Source organism: Carcharodon carcharias, chromosome 14 (assembly GCF_017639515.1).
Source record: "Carcharodon carcharias isolate sCarCar2 chromosome 14, sCarCar2.pri, whole genome shotgun sequence".
Classification (NCBI taxonomy): domain Eukaryota; kingdom Metazoa; phylum Chordata; class Chondrichthyes; order Lamniformes; family Lamnidae; genus Carcharodon; species Carcharodon carcharias.
The window spans coordinates 119,721,711-119,738,212 of NC_054480.1; the positions used below are offsets into that span (position 1 = coordinate 119,721,711).

Consider the following 16,502-nt stretch of genomic DNA (forward strand, 5'->3'; position numbering starts at 1 on the left):
CTTCCTTGTTTATACACAGGGTGAAAAGGAGATTAATTTTGTACCCAAGTTGAGGGAATAATTTTCCACTATTTCTATTCAGTAATTGAAGGAAATTGTAAATTTCTCATTACTGTGCCCAATAATGTTCCTTAACTACAAATTCACTAAAATGCCCCCATTGTAACATATTGACAAATTAGTGCCCTACTCTACTCAATTTGATTCTGAGCGAGTGTAATTATCAATTGAATACCTGGCTTCTGTTCCTTTTCTGTAACCCTGGGTTCACTCATAACTGATCCATCTGCTCAACGTATTTTATTTCGGATCCTTCAGTCCCAGAGAGAAACTCTCCTAAGCATTTATACAGGGATCTTTTTCACTGTACATTGCTTCTTGAGTTGTCAGCATTCCTGAAGCTGTTCATCAGTTTTTCCGAATTCTATTGGCTAACACGAATGTGGTGGAGTTTGGGTGAGCCCCTCTACAGGATGGCCTGTGACTGCTCCTGCACCAAGGTAGAAGGGAAGGCCTTTAGGCCTGTCTGGAGAACTAGCCTGCCTGACCAACCACCAGGTGCCCACCTCTTTGCACCTAAATTGGCCTCCGCTGCCTGGAGGTGGGAACCCAATTCCCATTTGGCTTTCTTTAAATCGGCTTCAATCAGGCTGTTATTGAACGGAAACCTGCTGCATGTAGGCTGGTAACCCTTCCTGCCCCCAATCCCTACTCCGCAAAATGGCTTGGAGGCAGGATGGAACCAGGAACTGGCATGTTGGACAGCGGGGCTAGGTTTAAGTTCCCACCAACCTCTGATTCTAGGCTTTCCAGACGTCCCAGTTTTGCTGGGACAGTCCAGGTTTTTCACTGAGCCTCCTGTGTCCTGACACTTTTCTTCAAATTGCTCAAAAGTCTGGACTTTCAACTCCCCCGAGTCCCCTCCCCCTTCACCTAATCCTTGCATTCAATTTCATTATCTGCTGGGAACATAACATCTTTTAAAATGTTGATTCCTTTTAAATTGTAAATCATTAAAAGGACCTGGATGATGTCTGGAAATTGACCAATCAGCAGGCCTGTAACAAAAGTGTTCAGTTGGCAGGTCATGTGAGGGAGCTTTGCCTAGACGCGCGTGTGCCGATTGGTGCATTCAAGCCCTGGCAGTTCCAAACCCAGGGGGCGGTTAGTGACCGGGAGCTGTTGCAGCTGCAGACAGATAGACAGACATTGATTCAAACACACACACACACATACACACACACACACCAGTACAATGAGCCAGGTCCAGCTGGCGGGGAAAGAGAACAGGAGGCCACTGCTCAAGAGGAAATCCTTAGAGTCTTTCAGCACCATGCCAGAGCCGGCTAACAGGAGCAGCAGCCAATGAGTGAACAAGAGCTGGGGTGGGGAGCAGCGGCCAGTTCCAGGCAGAGAGGCTGAAGCAAAGGCCTGGAACTGGGCAAGGCAGCACCTCCCTTTACTGAATCCTCTCTATTCCCTTTGCAACCCCACCAGCCCCCTCACATTAATACCAATGTTGTGATATAACTGCACCTTAAAATTATAATACCTAAACTCCCCAAAAAGTAATGCAAACAGAAAAATTATGCCAGTTTGGTCACAGGCTTTTCACTCTTTTGACTGTTACATTACTGTTAACGCCACTTAAGATGCCATCACATGACCTCCTACTGTCAACTGCCCCTCCTCCAGACTCCTGCCATTGGTCACCCAACATGTCAATCATTACAGAGTCCCACCTTCTCAAGGCTTTTCAATGTGTCCTGATTATGACTTTTGAACATCTGGTCAGTTTATCTGATCTAGACTTTGTCTGGGGCAAGAAATCCAGCTCAAGGTGTCTCATAATGCTGGTGAGGCACTTGCATTATTTTTACAGGAACAGGGAAATTCAAGAGAAAATTTAATAGCGCCTTTTAAAATGAACAAGGGGCTACTGAAGAAAAACTATTTTACTGGTTGGGGATCAATGACAAAGGTTCATCAATTAGCTGAAATAAAGAGGAGAGCCACTGAAGGGACATAAGATGGATTGGGATGCATGGCAGGTAGAACTTACCAACCGATGTATTAGCATTTGCATGCTGTAGGTGAACAGACCTCACTTTGGTAGACAAGCAACACATGCAAAGGCTCAGATTTACCAGGGAGGCTGTGATGACAGGCTGGAAAAAGCACAAGACGCACATGAAGGCCTGATCTACCATTATGTTGGATGGTTCTTCAGAACCTCCCAACAACTTTGTGTGGCGCTATATGAAATGAAATCTGCCAGGCAGATCAGCTAGCAAAACCTCATTGGCGTCACCAAAATTTACCAGCAAACCAATTTACAGGCATGGTTAGTACCTATGTTATTATGGCTGTAGGAACTGTCTGAAGAAGTTCTGGGGCAGGATACAGCCAGATCCAGTGTCATACAGTTGTGTGCTGCAAGAACACGTATTGCTGACACTTACCCAGTTACCAACAACGTCAAGCTTTCATAAGGGCTTTTTGTTCTTTTCATTTCTGCCCGAGACTTCATGACAAAGATGGCTAATGGTTTCAGATGCCTTTTGAGTCTTATTTATCTCTCCCTTTGACATTATCCCTTAAATTATCCCGACACTTTAATTTTAATTTTTATGTAGTTTTCCTGTCATCACTTGAATGCACTTTGCATTTGCAAATGAACTGACCAATAGGGAATGTAAATTCTATTAAGACGCTGCCAGTTGGGTGAGATGAGCATGATCTTAATTATTTAGACTTGGCTTGTACCAGTATTTTAAGGTCAATCCCTTGGTGTCAGATCTTTTTAGGTCTCTGCACTTAAAACATGTTCCATAAGACAGCTGGACCCATTCAAAGTGCTGGCATTTCAGTCATTTAAAAAAAAGAGAATTCTAAATGTCCATACAATAATCACAAGACAGTGCAATCAGATATAAAACACATTTTGTCTCTGGCACATATGCAATTATGGCTCATGATCAAGCCCATTTCAGATCACTGAACATTTAACTTGGTTTGTAAATCCTGACATCAATCAACATTGTTATAATTTCAGCAACTTAAATTGTCTTGGAAGATTTTTTTTCTCTCTTAATTACATAAAATACTTCAGGTAAAACCTCTAATCAGGTACTACTCTTTCGAAGTGCTGATAAGCCCTTCTATAACAGATCAAACAAGGAATTAAAAAATAAATAAGTAATTGATGGTTCAGTTTGTAAAGGCAGAGTACAAACTGTTTCATATAGACAAAAGGGGACTAGGTCCAACCCCTGGATTGTGTGGAGTTAGTCAATTTCTGATAGGGGATTAACAAAACTACATTTATAAAGAATGCCTTCAGGAAATCACAAGGCACTTCAACCTGTAGATGAAGAGGGCTGGATTTTGCAATGGAGGCAGAGGCGGGTTTGGAGGTGGATGTGCTAGCTATTTTACGCAGGAGCCTGGCGTGCTTGTCACCTGACATGCTACTGCCTCTGTGCGGTTTTTCCAGTGGCAGCCTCTTGAGAGGTAGGCTACCAGTCAGCAAGTGACATGGGACATCAATTAGTCTCCCGTATCAATGCAACTGAGTGGTCTATTTTCTCATGCCTGCAATTTTTCTAACAGTGCGTGGGCAACCCGCTGAAGTCGAATCCTCGCCATTGCTTGGAGGTGGCCTCTTGATGGCAGGCTGGGGGACAAGCAAGGCCTCCTTTATATCTCCCCCCATCCTGAAGCAATGGGGATCAGTGGGCCACAGTCATAGCCACAGCTGCAGGCCACTCTGTGAGGTGGTTTACCCTCACAATGATGGACTGGCAGCTGTGGCATCACTTATTTCTAAACATTTTAGAAGGGTTCAGGGGTTCCTCCATTTTGAAGCACTCTTGTGGTCACCTACATGCAATGGCAATGCCCATCTCTGCTGGCTGCTGCAGCCTTGGACGTTCTTATTGTCCCTCCCATATGTGCAGCTGCCCACTGTCATAATTGGCCTATTAATTCAGCATCTCTGGGAAAATCGTGCCAGCAGGCAGGCCTCAGACACCAATGAGATTCAAGACCTGCATATGGTCTCGACACCTGCTGGAAAATACAGCCTGCAGTCAGAGTCAGAACATAGGATAATTACTGCAGACAAGGAAATTCATTCATTTTATGTTTTAAGTGCTATTTTAAGTTACTGGAAAGACAAGTTGAAAAGGTTTTCAACAGCTGTATGTCTCCAGTACAATAAGAAAGGAGGTACTGCTAGACCAGGTCCTTGGGAATATGGTGGGCCAAGTGGATCAAGTGTCAGTAGGAGAAGGGGACAGTGATCATTGTATCATAAGGCTTAGGTTGGCTACAGAAAATGACAAGGAGCAATCCAGAGTAAGAATAATTAACTGGGGGAAAGCCAACTTCAAGGGGTAGGAATGGCTCTGGGCCAGATAAATTGGAATCAATGGTTGGCAGGCAAAACAGTAACTGAATAATGGGCTGCCTTTAAAGAAGAGATAGTTCGGGCACAGTGAAGGTATATTCCCCACAAAGGCAAAAGGAAGGGCAAACAAATCCTTGGATTATGATAGAGATAAAGATTAAGATGAAGAAGAAAAAATGCACTTACGATAGATGTCAGGTAGATAAAATAACCGCAAACCGAGGCTGAATATAGGAGGTCCAGAGAGGAAATGAGAAAACAAATAAGAGAAGCAAATAGAGAGAATGAAAAGAGACTGGCAGCTAACATGAAAGGTTGAGACAAAGTCTTCTATAGGTATGTAAATAGTAAAAAGGTGGTAAAAGGGGAATGGGGATGAATAGGGACCAAAAAGGGGACTTACACATGGAGGACGAGACATAACTGAGGTATTAAATTAATATTTTGCATCAGTCTTTACCAAGGAAGAAGGTGCTCTGCAAGTCTTGGTGAAAGAGGAGGTAGTTCAGATACTTGAAGAGTTTAAAATTGAAAAGGAGGTACTGGATGCGCTGTCCGTACTTATGGTTGATGAGGCACCAGGACCAATGAGCTGCATCCAAGGATACTGAGAAAAGTGAGAATGTAAATTGTGGAGGCACTGACCTTAATTTTCAAGATTTCCTTAGACTCAGGGGTATTGCCAGAGGACTGGAGAATTGCAAAGGTTACACCCTTGTTCAGAAAAGGGTGTAAAGATAAACCCAGCAACTACAGGTCAATCAGTTTAAATTTGGTGGTGGGGAATTTCTAGAGACAATGGACAATAACCTCCAGGCTCCAGGGTGTCGTACCTGGGGGTACCCCACAGGTGTGCTGGGGAATCCACCTCCCTGGAAGTTCCCAGTTAATGATTACACAGCAATTGCCTAGGAACTTCCCATGGGCAGTTACCCTGCACTGGGAGCCATCTGAAAATTCCAATTTAAATCGTAAGCTTCGGATGGTTCCAACTGTGTTACATCAATAGTTACCCAGACAAAATTAGAAGAATTAAAACCACTTCTATCTTCTGGGAACTATTGTACGGACCCAAACAGATGTCCCTATGGACTACCTCACACCCCCGATCCCCCAGGGACTCCCCCTACCCCACCCTGGCTACTCCCCCTTCCATAGGACATCCACAGACTCCCCAAAGGATTCTCTCTCCATGAAACTCCTCCCCTGCCCCTCCCGAGGACTCTCCCACCAACCCCCCGCAGGACACACCCACCTCCCCCCCCCGCCTCATTAGACTTCCCCATCACCCCCCACAGGACTTCCCCCAAACCTCGATGACCCACCACTCCCCAGCCTGACCCAACCCAGCCTTTCCAAGGCTCACCCTGACCCAAGCTGACCGCCCCTCCACACCACCACCCCTCGAGGCCCCTCTCAATCTGACCATACCCCCAACCCCCACCCACAAGGTCTGGCCCAACTTGACTGCCCTCCCCTGCCCCGAGGCCTGACTCGACCCGGTCTGAGCACCATCTCCTGCACCCCCCCCCCCGCCCCCCCAGGCCCAGCCTGTCCCATACCACACCCCCACAAGGCCTGACACAACTGGACACCCCCACAAGGCTTGACCCGACCCAACCCACCCCACGCACCAAGGCCTGACCCGAATGCCCCTGTACCAAGGCCCGACTGGATTTCCCCCAAAGTCCTGACCCGGACCCTTCCCCAAGGCCCAATTCGACTTGATCCAACCAAACCCCAGCCTGGCCAAGGCTTGACCTGACCTGACCAACCCTGCCAAGGAACTACCCCTGCCAAGGCCTGATCCAATGCCCTTCCCCCACAAGGCTCTACTTGATTCAACCCAACTGGAGCCACCACCCACCCCCCTCCCCTCACCCCACGCCAAGGCCCAACCTGACCAACCGGAACTCGCCCACCCGCGCCCCCCAAAGGCCCGACCTGACCCGAACGTCCACCCTCCCAAAGGCCTGATCTGACCCAACCTGACCGCTCATCAAGGCCTTGATCTGACACCCACCACATCACCCCCCCCCCCCAACCAAATTGCACCCACTTACCTTGTACACTTATCTTGTCGAAGACCTTTGAATCTGGCTGGACCTATAAAATTACCTGGTTTACGGCAGCTAGTGCTGTAACAATGGGGGCATGGCTTACTTCCCTTTGACTCTACAGCTCTCGATGCTAGATCCCGGGGATGCACTGCACTGCCTAGCTCTCAGTGGGCCCGAGCCAGAAGGTTGGGCAGGATAGGATCGGCTAGATTTTCATTAGGAACTTTCAAGGGGAGTGGTAATCCAACTCAGTTGCCACCCCATTGGAAGTTACAGCTGTGTACATGAACTTCCAAAAGGCATTTGATAAAATGGCGCACAATGGACTTATAAACAAAGTTAGGGCTTACGGAATAAAAGGGACAGTAGCAACATGGATAGAAAATTGGCTGATTGACAGGAAATAGAGGGTGAATGGATGTTGTAATGAGCTCCAATACGGCAGTCAGAGATCGGGAGTTTGGAGGCCAGGAACTTCAGTTCCAGGCGTGTCTCGGGACTTCTGTGCTTGTGCTGGCTGAGAAATGGCCGCAGTTTGTGTTTTTTTTACATTTTAGGGTCTTCAGCGCACGTGCTGGTCAGATAATGACCGGACATGCACAGTTGGTGTCTTTCACATCTTTAGGCTGGGAACCAGCCCGGCAGCCTCTGCAGCAGAAAAAAGAAGAAAAGTGAAACTGCGAGTACAAAAGCAAGGAGGTTATGTTGAACTGTATAAAACACTGATTTGGCTTCAGCTGGGATATTGCATCCAGTTCTGAGCATCACGCTTTAGGCAAGATGTGAAGGCATTAGAGAGAGCGCAGAAAAGATTTATAAGAATTGTTGCAGGGATGATTAACTTCAGTTACGTCGATAGTTTGGAGAGATTGAGACTGTTTTCCATGGAGAAGAGAAGGTTGAGAGAAGATTTGAAAGAAGTATTCAAAATCATGAGGAGCCTAGGCAGAGAGTGAATAGGGAAAAAAACATTCCCACTGGTGGAAGGATCGAAAATGAGATGGTACAAGATTTAAGGTAATGGTCAAAGAAAGAAATGGAGATGTGAGTAGGAACTTTTTCACACTTTTGAGTGGGTAGGATTTGAAATGCTCTTTCTGAGAGTGTCGTGGAGGCAGGTTTAATTAAGGCCTTCAAGAGGGAATTGAATTATTATCTGAATGGGGAGAATGTGCAGTGTTACAGGGAAAAGGCAGAGGGAATTGCAATGGGTAAATTGCTTATTCGGAGAGCCAGTGCAGACATGATGGGCCAAATGGCCTCCTTCTATGCAGTAACAATTCTGTGATCCTGAAAAGATACTTCTAGAAGTTACCCAGTCAGCTGGTTAATTAGTTTTACACTAAAGCTTTTATGAAGCTGAGAAGTGAACTGGCGAAAGTGGATTGGATACAGCTACTTGAAGGGAAAACAGTGTCAAATCAGTGGGAGGTATTCAAAAGCGAGATTCTATGTGCACAGGGTGGACATGTCCCCGCAAAGGCAAAGGGTGGTACTGTCAAATCTAGAGTCCCCTGGTTATCCAGTAGCATACAGGGTAAGGTAAAGCAGAAAAAGAAAGCTTATGACAGTCACAAAAAGCTTAATACTGTAGAAAGCCTAGAGGAGCATAGAAAGTACAGGGGTGAAGTAAAAAAGAAAATTAGGAAAGCAAGGAGAGGATACCAAAAATACTGGCAGGTAAAATCAAAGAAAACCCAAAGATGTTTTACCAGTACATTAAGAGCAAGAGAACAACTGAGGAAAGGGTAGAGCCCATCAGAAATTTACATGGTAACTTGCGCGTTGATGGTGAAGATGTGGCTAGGGTTCTCAATGAATACTTTGTCTCTGTCTTCACTAAGGAGAGGGATGATGCAGACATTCTAGTTAAAGTGGGCGAGTGTGAAATATTAGATACAATAAGCATAATGAGAGAGGAAAGACTGGAGGGACTGGCATCCTTGAAGGTGGATAAATCACCAGGGCTGGATGGATTGTATCCTAGGCTATTCAAGGAAGTGAGGAAGGAAATAGCAGATGTCTGATGATCATTCCCCAATCCTCACTAGATACAGGCGAGACACCAGGGGATTGGTGGTCTGCAAACGTGGCACCATTATTTAAAAAGGATGCAAGGGATAGGCCAGAAAATTATAGGCCAGTCTGTCTGACTTTGGTGGTGGGCAAATTATTGGAATCAATTCTGAGTCACAGGATAAACTGTCACTTAGAAACGTATGGATTGATCAGGGATAGTCAGCACAGTTTTGTTAGGGGAAGATTGTGTCTCACTAACTTAACTGAATTTTTTGAGGAAGTAGCAAGGAAGATTGATGAGGGTAGTGCAGTGGATGTTGTCTACATGGATTTTAGTAAGGCATTTGACAAAGTCCCACATAGAAGACTGGTCAGAAAAGTGAGATCCTGTAGGATACAGGGGAAGGTAATGATTTGGATCCTAAATTGGCTCAGCACCAGGAAACAAAGGGTAATGCCGATGGATGCTTTTGCGAATCTGGAAAATGGTTTCCAGCAGCATTTCACGGGGCTCAGTGTTGGGGCCCTTGCTGTTTGCCATTTAAATGTGGGAGACTTGATTGGGAAATTTGCAGCTGACACAAAAATTGGCTGTGAAATTGGTAGTGAAGAGGATAGTTTTGTTAGGGGAAGATTGTGTCTCACTAACTTAATTGAATTTTTTGAGGAAGTAGCAAGGAGGATTGATGAGGGTAGTGCAGGGGATGTTGTCTACATGGATTTTAGTAAGGCATTTGACAAAGTCCCACACAGAAGACTGGTCAGAAAAGTGAGATTATATAAATTGCTTGGCTGAGTGGAAAAGCGGCAAATGGAATTCAATCCAGAAAAGTTTGAGGTAATGCATTTGGGGAGGGCAAACAAAGCAAGGGAATACTCAGTGATGGGAGGATTTTGAGACGGGTTGAGGAAGTGAGAGACCTTGGAGTGCTTGTCCACAGGTCCCTGAAGGTGGCAGGACTGGTGGATAAAATGGTAAAGAAAGCAATGGAATGCTTTTCTTTATTGGATGAGGTATTGAATACAAAAGCAGGGATGCAATGATAGAATTGTATAAAATGCTGGTTAGGCCATAGCTAGAATTTTGTATACAGTTCTGGTCACCTCATTACAGGAAGGACATAACTTCTCTGGAGAGAGTACAGAGGAGATTTACAAGAATATTGCCAGGGCTTGAAAATTGCAGCTATGAAGAAAGATTGGTTTTTTTCCTTAGAACAGAGGAGGCTGAGGGGTGACCTAATTGAGGTGTACAAAATTATGCAGGGCCTATATAGGATAGACAGGAAAGACCTGTTCCCCCTAGCTGAGGGGTCAATTACCAGGGGGCATATATTTAAAGTGATTAGTGGAAGGATTAGAAGGGACATGGAAAAAAAACCTTTTCATTCAGAGGGTGATGGGTGTCTGGAATTCACTGCCTAAATTGATGGTTGAGATTGAAATGCTCAACTCATTTAAAAGGTACCTGGACCTGCACTTGAAGTGCTGTAGCCTTCAAGGCTATGGACCAGGCACAGGAAAGTGGGATTGAAATAAGCAGCTAGTTTCTTTTTGTTTTTTTTTGGCCGATGCAAATACGATGGGCTGAATGGCCTTTTTCTGTGCCATAACTTTTCTCTGGTTAAAGATGTTGATATTGTGATTCACAGACCAAAGGCTGTTGAATGCTTATGCTCCTGCAACCAGCATGCACACATCATGCTTACTATTTAAATAAAGACAAATCTGGTTCCATGCTGATTTTCATGCATGTGGGCCATATTGCACCAACAGCATTAGCCCCACACAAAAAAAAGACTGCCTAAGTCAACTGGACAGTGGACGAGGTCTGCTTAGTAGTCCTCTTAAAACTTGTTTGTTATTTGATTGCCGGGATTTGTATTGTGTATTGAAAAGACTGTGCATTCATCACTTTGTGTATATTTCTTTTGAGTCTCTAGTGCTTCCTTTATGCACAGTCCTCACTTTCGCTGTGCTGCACTTGTATTGAACAGGCCAACTATCTGTAGCAATCCATTATGAATGACGTTCTGCCTCCCCGGTGCCAAAGTAATGAATATCAATAAGCATGTGCAGACGATTTTAAAGAGCGAAGGGGAACAAGCCAGAGTAGCGGTTCATGCTGGAATCAATCAAATGAAAAGAAATAAAATTGGGGTCCTGCAAAGGGAGCTTCATGAGTTGGGAATCCAGATTAAAGAGCTGGACCTTGAGGGTACAGATCTGAGGATTATTCTTGTTGTCTTGAGCTGGTTAATATAGGAATGGTAAGATACATGCATAACTGGAAACATGGGAGGTAAATTTTTGTCCTCACTGCCTGGTAATCTTGTATCATAAACCCTTTAAATAAACCTATTTGATTTTCAGTCCATTGAATTACAATGGTACACAAACAGGAGACGATTAGGGGATAGGCTGGACATATTCCCATAACAAATAAATGAAAGGTCATGGTGTTCCGACAGGGAACGCTGCCAAAAGTACTGTCATTTAGAATTATTCACAGTCAGTAAAACCTGCTCCCACTTACCACATTTCATCCAACTATAATATGCCACAAATAGGAGGCCTCACAAATAACACATTCTGTGCTCCCATGTTGACCTAATAGTTCCCTGCATTTATAACCTTCACGCTGTCCCCCTCCTCTCAAGCAGTTTCTCTTGGATCCAACAGGGCTTAGGTTGTTAAGATACAGGCTTGCAGATAAAGGTAACAGAATAGGTTTCCACCTAATGACCAATTGATAGGACAAAAAAAACATATGCACCCCTCTTCTGGGTTCAAATCAATGCTGGAACATAGGCCTGTGCCCAAATAAATTGGAATGTGTTCTATACATGAGGAGTTATTTTGAAAAAAAGTACCATATACTCATGGAAAAGTCAACTCCTGTAGAAGTAGTCACCCCCCAAAAAAGCAGCAATTTGCATATGTCTCATCTAAAAGTTGACCCTAGTTTATCTGGGATCAAAGCCCCAAAATTTCAGAACTATAATATAATCCTGAAGATATTAATGATTCAATTTCATTGTAAACGTATGCGTACTGGTAAATCAATGCTTAAAGCACTTATACATTAAAGTTTTGTTCTCTTTATTCAAATTATTAAAGAGATCAGGTTATAAATGATAATTAATATGAATTCTTTTGTGCTGCTTGTTTTTACTTCATTCCACTGCTACAGTCCAAATCGAGCACACTTGTCAATCCCTCAAACATTATCTGTCAAAAACCCCTTGACCTCTGGCCTAAAAAATTGGTCTAAAAAATTTGACATTTACATGAGTACGTACAGTATGCAATGACACCCTTGGTTTAAAAAAAAGGGTAAAAGACATATTTTACAGGGGGATTTATTTTTGGAAGTCAAAGTTTTAAGCGTCTTTCTTTAATGAAGTTCAAATATTGTTAAGAAAGGTGACTGACCTGGTGAGAAGCACAGCATTATCATGGTGAGCGATTCCATTGTCAGGGATTGCATTTCCATTACCATTGCGGGAAAGAATAGATTTCTGCCACTTACAAAAACTATCAAGTGATTTACCAGCATGATGATTTATTTCCAAGTTTGGCTAAAACACAAACAGAAAAGAGAATAAATTAATGGACAATAAAAATAAAATCTCATACAAGCAATTTTTAAAATTCTAAATGCTACTTTTGCAGTGATGTTTAATTTCTAAACAAAAATCAGGGGCAGTATTTAGTAAAGGTGATGGGGTCTTACCCACTGACTGGGGAGATCCATGTTGCCTCTTTTTGGGAAGGCCTGCTGCATTAAGAGCCAATCAGGCATTTAACTGGGCAGCAGCGTGTTGTAATATTCCTTTAAGTGATAGCAGCATGTCATCACTAGAAGGGAGGTGTGTCTTGTGATCCAGTCTCAGTTTCACTTTGGCCTGTGAGCAGAATACAGCACACACAGCTCTGCTGCTGATGTCTTCAAGATTTCTACCTTTGTCTCAATGTTCCCATGTGCCTAGTCTCAATAAATGAACCCATAATGTGTTTACCCAATCCATTATGAAAGATTGGTGCTTATATATCATTATAAGAACATGACCTGGTGGGCCTTCCCTGGGGTCAATAACATCAGAGGTCAGAAGTCCTGTCTGCCCAGAGCTGTCAGCCAGAGGCTGACAACTCTTCATTGCATGGCAGCGTCAAGGGGGAGGCAGTGGCTTTTGCTGGTAATATACCCATCTGAGGCCGTGGATCGCCATGGACCCAGGCACAGGTGATTGATGGCAGGAGTGGTGGGGTGGGGTGGGGGGGTTGGGGGGTGGGGGGGGGGTGGTGGGCTGCTTGACGGTGGGGTGTTGGCAGCAAGGGCAGGGGTGTGGCTTTCAGCAGGCTCCCCTTTCCTGATGCCAGGTCCCTCAATGAGGCACTAAGTGTCTGACAACAATGGACCCAACCCCACACCCCCCACCCCATACCCCCACCCCAGGAGCTCACAAGTAAACACGCCTGCCCTCTACTCCATCACCACTGAGTGAACACCAGCATGAAGGGACATGTTTTTTAACATTTTAAAATTATTTATTTTTAATTTTTAAATCTTTAGCTCCCTAAGGCAGCTCTGTGCCTTAGGGAGCTCTTCTGTGCACACCTGTGCGCGTGCAGATGTTCCCCACTCTCCCTCCCACCCCCACCCCCACACAGGCAGTGCTGAGCGCTACATCACACGTTTCATGCTGGGCGGGCCTTAATTGGCCCGCCAGGATGAAATTGTGGTCGTAGCTCGGTCTTGGGCGGCGGTTGGCTTCCCGTCCCCTCCTGCTCACCCCTGCCAAGCCCACCCGACGAGTGCAAAATCCTGACCTAGGAGTCCGAGTCTGAAATTTGTGTGTGAGCATCATTTCAATATTTTCTCATGTAGATTGGGCATGGGCCCATGAATTGCTAAACTGCCGGCCATTTTAGGCCCATTTCATGAGCACAACAGTGTCACAAAGTTAGGCAAATATAGGCTAGAAACACATGGGGTGAGATTTTAATGCATTGGAGGTGGTTCAAAGGAGGTTTACTAGACTGATACCTGGAATGACTGGGTTGTCTTATGAGGAAAGGTTGGACAGGCTGGGCTTGATTCCACCGGAGTTTAGAAGAGTGAGGGGTGACTTGATTGAAGTATCCAAGATCCTGAACGATATTGGCAAGGTTGACATGGAAAGGATGTTTCCTCTTGTGGGTGAGTCCAGAACTATGGGGGCACTGTTTTAAAATTAGGGGTTGCCCTTTTAGGCCAAAGATGAGGAGAATTTTTTTCTTTCAGGTGGTTGTACGGCTTTGGAGCTCTCTGCCTCAGGAGACGATGTAGGTGGGGCCATTGAATATTTTTAAGACGGAGGTAGATAGATTCTTGTTAGGCAAGGGAATCAAAGGTAGTTGGGAATGTGGAATTTGAAACACAAATAGATCAGCCATGGTCTTAATGAATGTCTGAGCAGGCTTGAGGCGCTAAATGGCCTACTTCTGCTCCTATTTCGTATGCTTGTATGCTTGGCTCGCTTAAAACCCATTCACTTGCAGAGAGGTAAAATTGGGCTGATTTCCAGCTTCTGTTTCCTATGAAGAGGCAAAACTGCACCATTGCATCAAGAAAAATAAAACATTATGTGGAGCTAAATTAGTAGATCTTATGATGGATAACCAAAAGCTTTGTCATAGAAGTGAGTTTTATGGAGGGATCTGAAAAGGAAGCGAGAGAGGTAGAAAGGTGACGAGGTCTAGGGTGGAAATTCTGGAGCATGGTGCCTGGACAGTCAAAGACCTACCTACCATTGGTGGAGGCTTCAAGTGACAGGGCTGGGGAATACTGAAAATGCCAGACTGATGGGAATGGAGAGTTTTTGGGCTGAGGTGGGATAGTGGGTTGGCGATGATTACAAAATAGGAAGAGGCAAGGCCATGGAGGATGAGAACTTTATATTCAAGGCATTGGGGGACCGGGTCAGTGTGGGCATTGGTGATACGTGAGCAAAAACTGGTTAGGATAGGTTACAGACAGCAGAGCTTCGAGTGAGCTGAAGCTTTTGGAGCATGGGGTAGGATGCTTGCCAGGGGAGTCATGCAATAGTTAGGCAAAAGACATGTAGCGGGATAGCACACAAGAATCATTCTTACCTGGTCATCGGTAAGCAAGATGAGTCGAGTTACTACCACATTCACAATGTTTCCTATACTGGAGTCTTGCAAAAGTTTGGCAACCTGACCTCCAGAAAACAAAAGAAAAAAACAAACAGTCTTAAAAATGAAATTGGTATCAGATGACACTTTTAGGCTCACAAGTGATCTGGGCACAGAATAATTTTCAAAGCTTTAATTAGTGGATTGCACAAAAAAAACTGTGATTGCATTTGTGGTTAAAATGTAGCCTGGCTTGCATTCTGTGCATTTTGCACAGAGAACAGACCTACAGTTACTTGTCCAATTCTATGTCCTTTAGCTACCCAAAAGCTCTAACATTACTGAGGCATTCAATGGAATAATCCGCTATTTCACCTCCCCACCTGTCTGAATTTAAGTGGTAGAGACCGATAGATGTTATGACCAGGATTATAGGATATGTCCACCAATGAGGCAAAAGTACTAAGAGATGTCCTTTCCAATCTCCAGGTTCAACAATTTCAAATAGAGAAAGCAGTGGCTAGGAAATGTAATTATAAATATTAATAGAGTGGGGTGCTTGGTAATTGTGGAGCAGATTGCTAGGGCTTGCAGAGTGCATGTGGAAGCATCTACCCTACAAAACACCTGGACAAAAGAATTATGCATATGATTTATTTTTCTGTCGTTAATCCTTCAAACTCAAATGGGCTGTCAAAGTAGTTTGGTACTTTATCAAGGTCTGATATACCCTACAGGCAAATGTGAAGTTTCAGATGGGCCCAAAGTTTTTAAAATGAAGCTTCCTATCAATAGAAATTCTATCTAAATACTCAATTTTCTTTACAGTATCTAAAGTTGAACATTTTCATTACAAAAGGTTGCTAAAATGGATTCAGTAACTTGATTGTAAATTATTTTTTCCCTTTTTTTGTAACCTACCAAACTATTTGCCCTGAAACAAAAGGGAGGCGAGGTATTTTTTGACAATTGCTTCAGCTGACAAAAGAATGTGGTATGCTAAAATGTAATAAGGGGAGAAAGGAGGAACCTCTGAGTTTCCCAGCCACTGTTAAAGAGAAACAGACAATCCATCGCAATTGACACGAGTCAATAGCAGGATTACCAAAGAGAAACATCTGCCCAGTTTGAGATTTGAAATGGGTCTCGGTCAATGACTTTAATAAGCTATGCAGGTGTGCAGGCGCTCAGCAACCTGGAAGGTGCTGCTCAGGATTGGTTCTGTTATAAACACTACATGTGACTTTAAACACTACATATGACTTTAATAAGCTATGCAGGTGCGCAGGCGCTCAGCAACCTGGACTGTGCTGCTCAGGATTGGTTCTGTTATAAACACTACATGTGCAGGACTGCAGAGCAGGTGTGCAAAAAAATGTGAAGGGAAAAGCTGACAGCGCACAACAACCACATTGGAAGGGGAACATTGATTTCGGTCAGCTGAGACATAGAAAATATAGCACACTGAACCACTTTTTAAAAATTGAACTTTAGATAATAGAGCAATTTTCCCATTCATCTCAGTATTTGTAATTCTGCAGTCACAGTCTCAAACTCATTTCTAGTTCCACAGCTTATTGAAGCTCTTCATTTTCTTTTCAAATCTAATTGATTTAGTGCAGCGCCCATATTGGCAGTAAAAATGTGCCTTCTTATTTACCATAGTTTGCGGTGTATAAGTCAATCTAGCATATAAGACTCCCCCATTTTTTCAGCATCAATATGTTTAGGCCTATACTTGGTATATAAGTTGACCCCACCCCCTCTCCATTTTACAGGAAATAAACGCATGTTTAGGGCTTTACTCACATTAGGAGTTCGCCTCAGTTTTTCATCTCAGAGAAATATGTTTAGAATGCTACTTGCCTTAT

The 16,502-nt window shown here is 44.1% G+C and overlaps 1 protein-coding gene across 2 annotated transcripts in view; it reads right to left on the reverse strand.

The window, feature by feature from the left end:
- The window catches only part of adamts10 (ADAM metallopeptidase with thrombospondin type 1 motif, 10), a 187,651-nt gene that overhangs the window by 121,097 nt on the left and 50,052 nt on the right, over window positions 1-16,502 (reverse strand). For both annotated transcript variants that reach the window (XM_041205392.1, XM_041205393.1), the window contains 2 exons: window positions 14,629-14,712; window positions 11,926-12,071 (listed from right to left, as the gene is read on the reverse strand). In XM_041205392.1, the coding sequence (XP_041061326.1) occupies window positions 11,926-12,071; window positions 14,629-14,712 (230 nt within the window). The remainder of the gene's footprint in view (window positions 1-11,925; window positions 12,072-14,628; window positions 14,713-16,502) is intronic.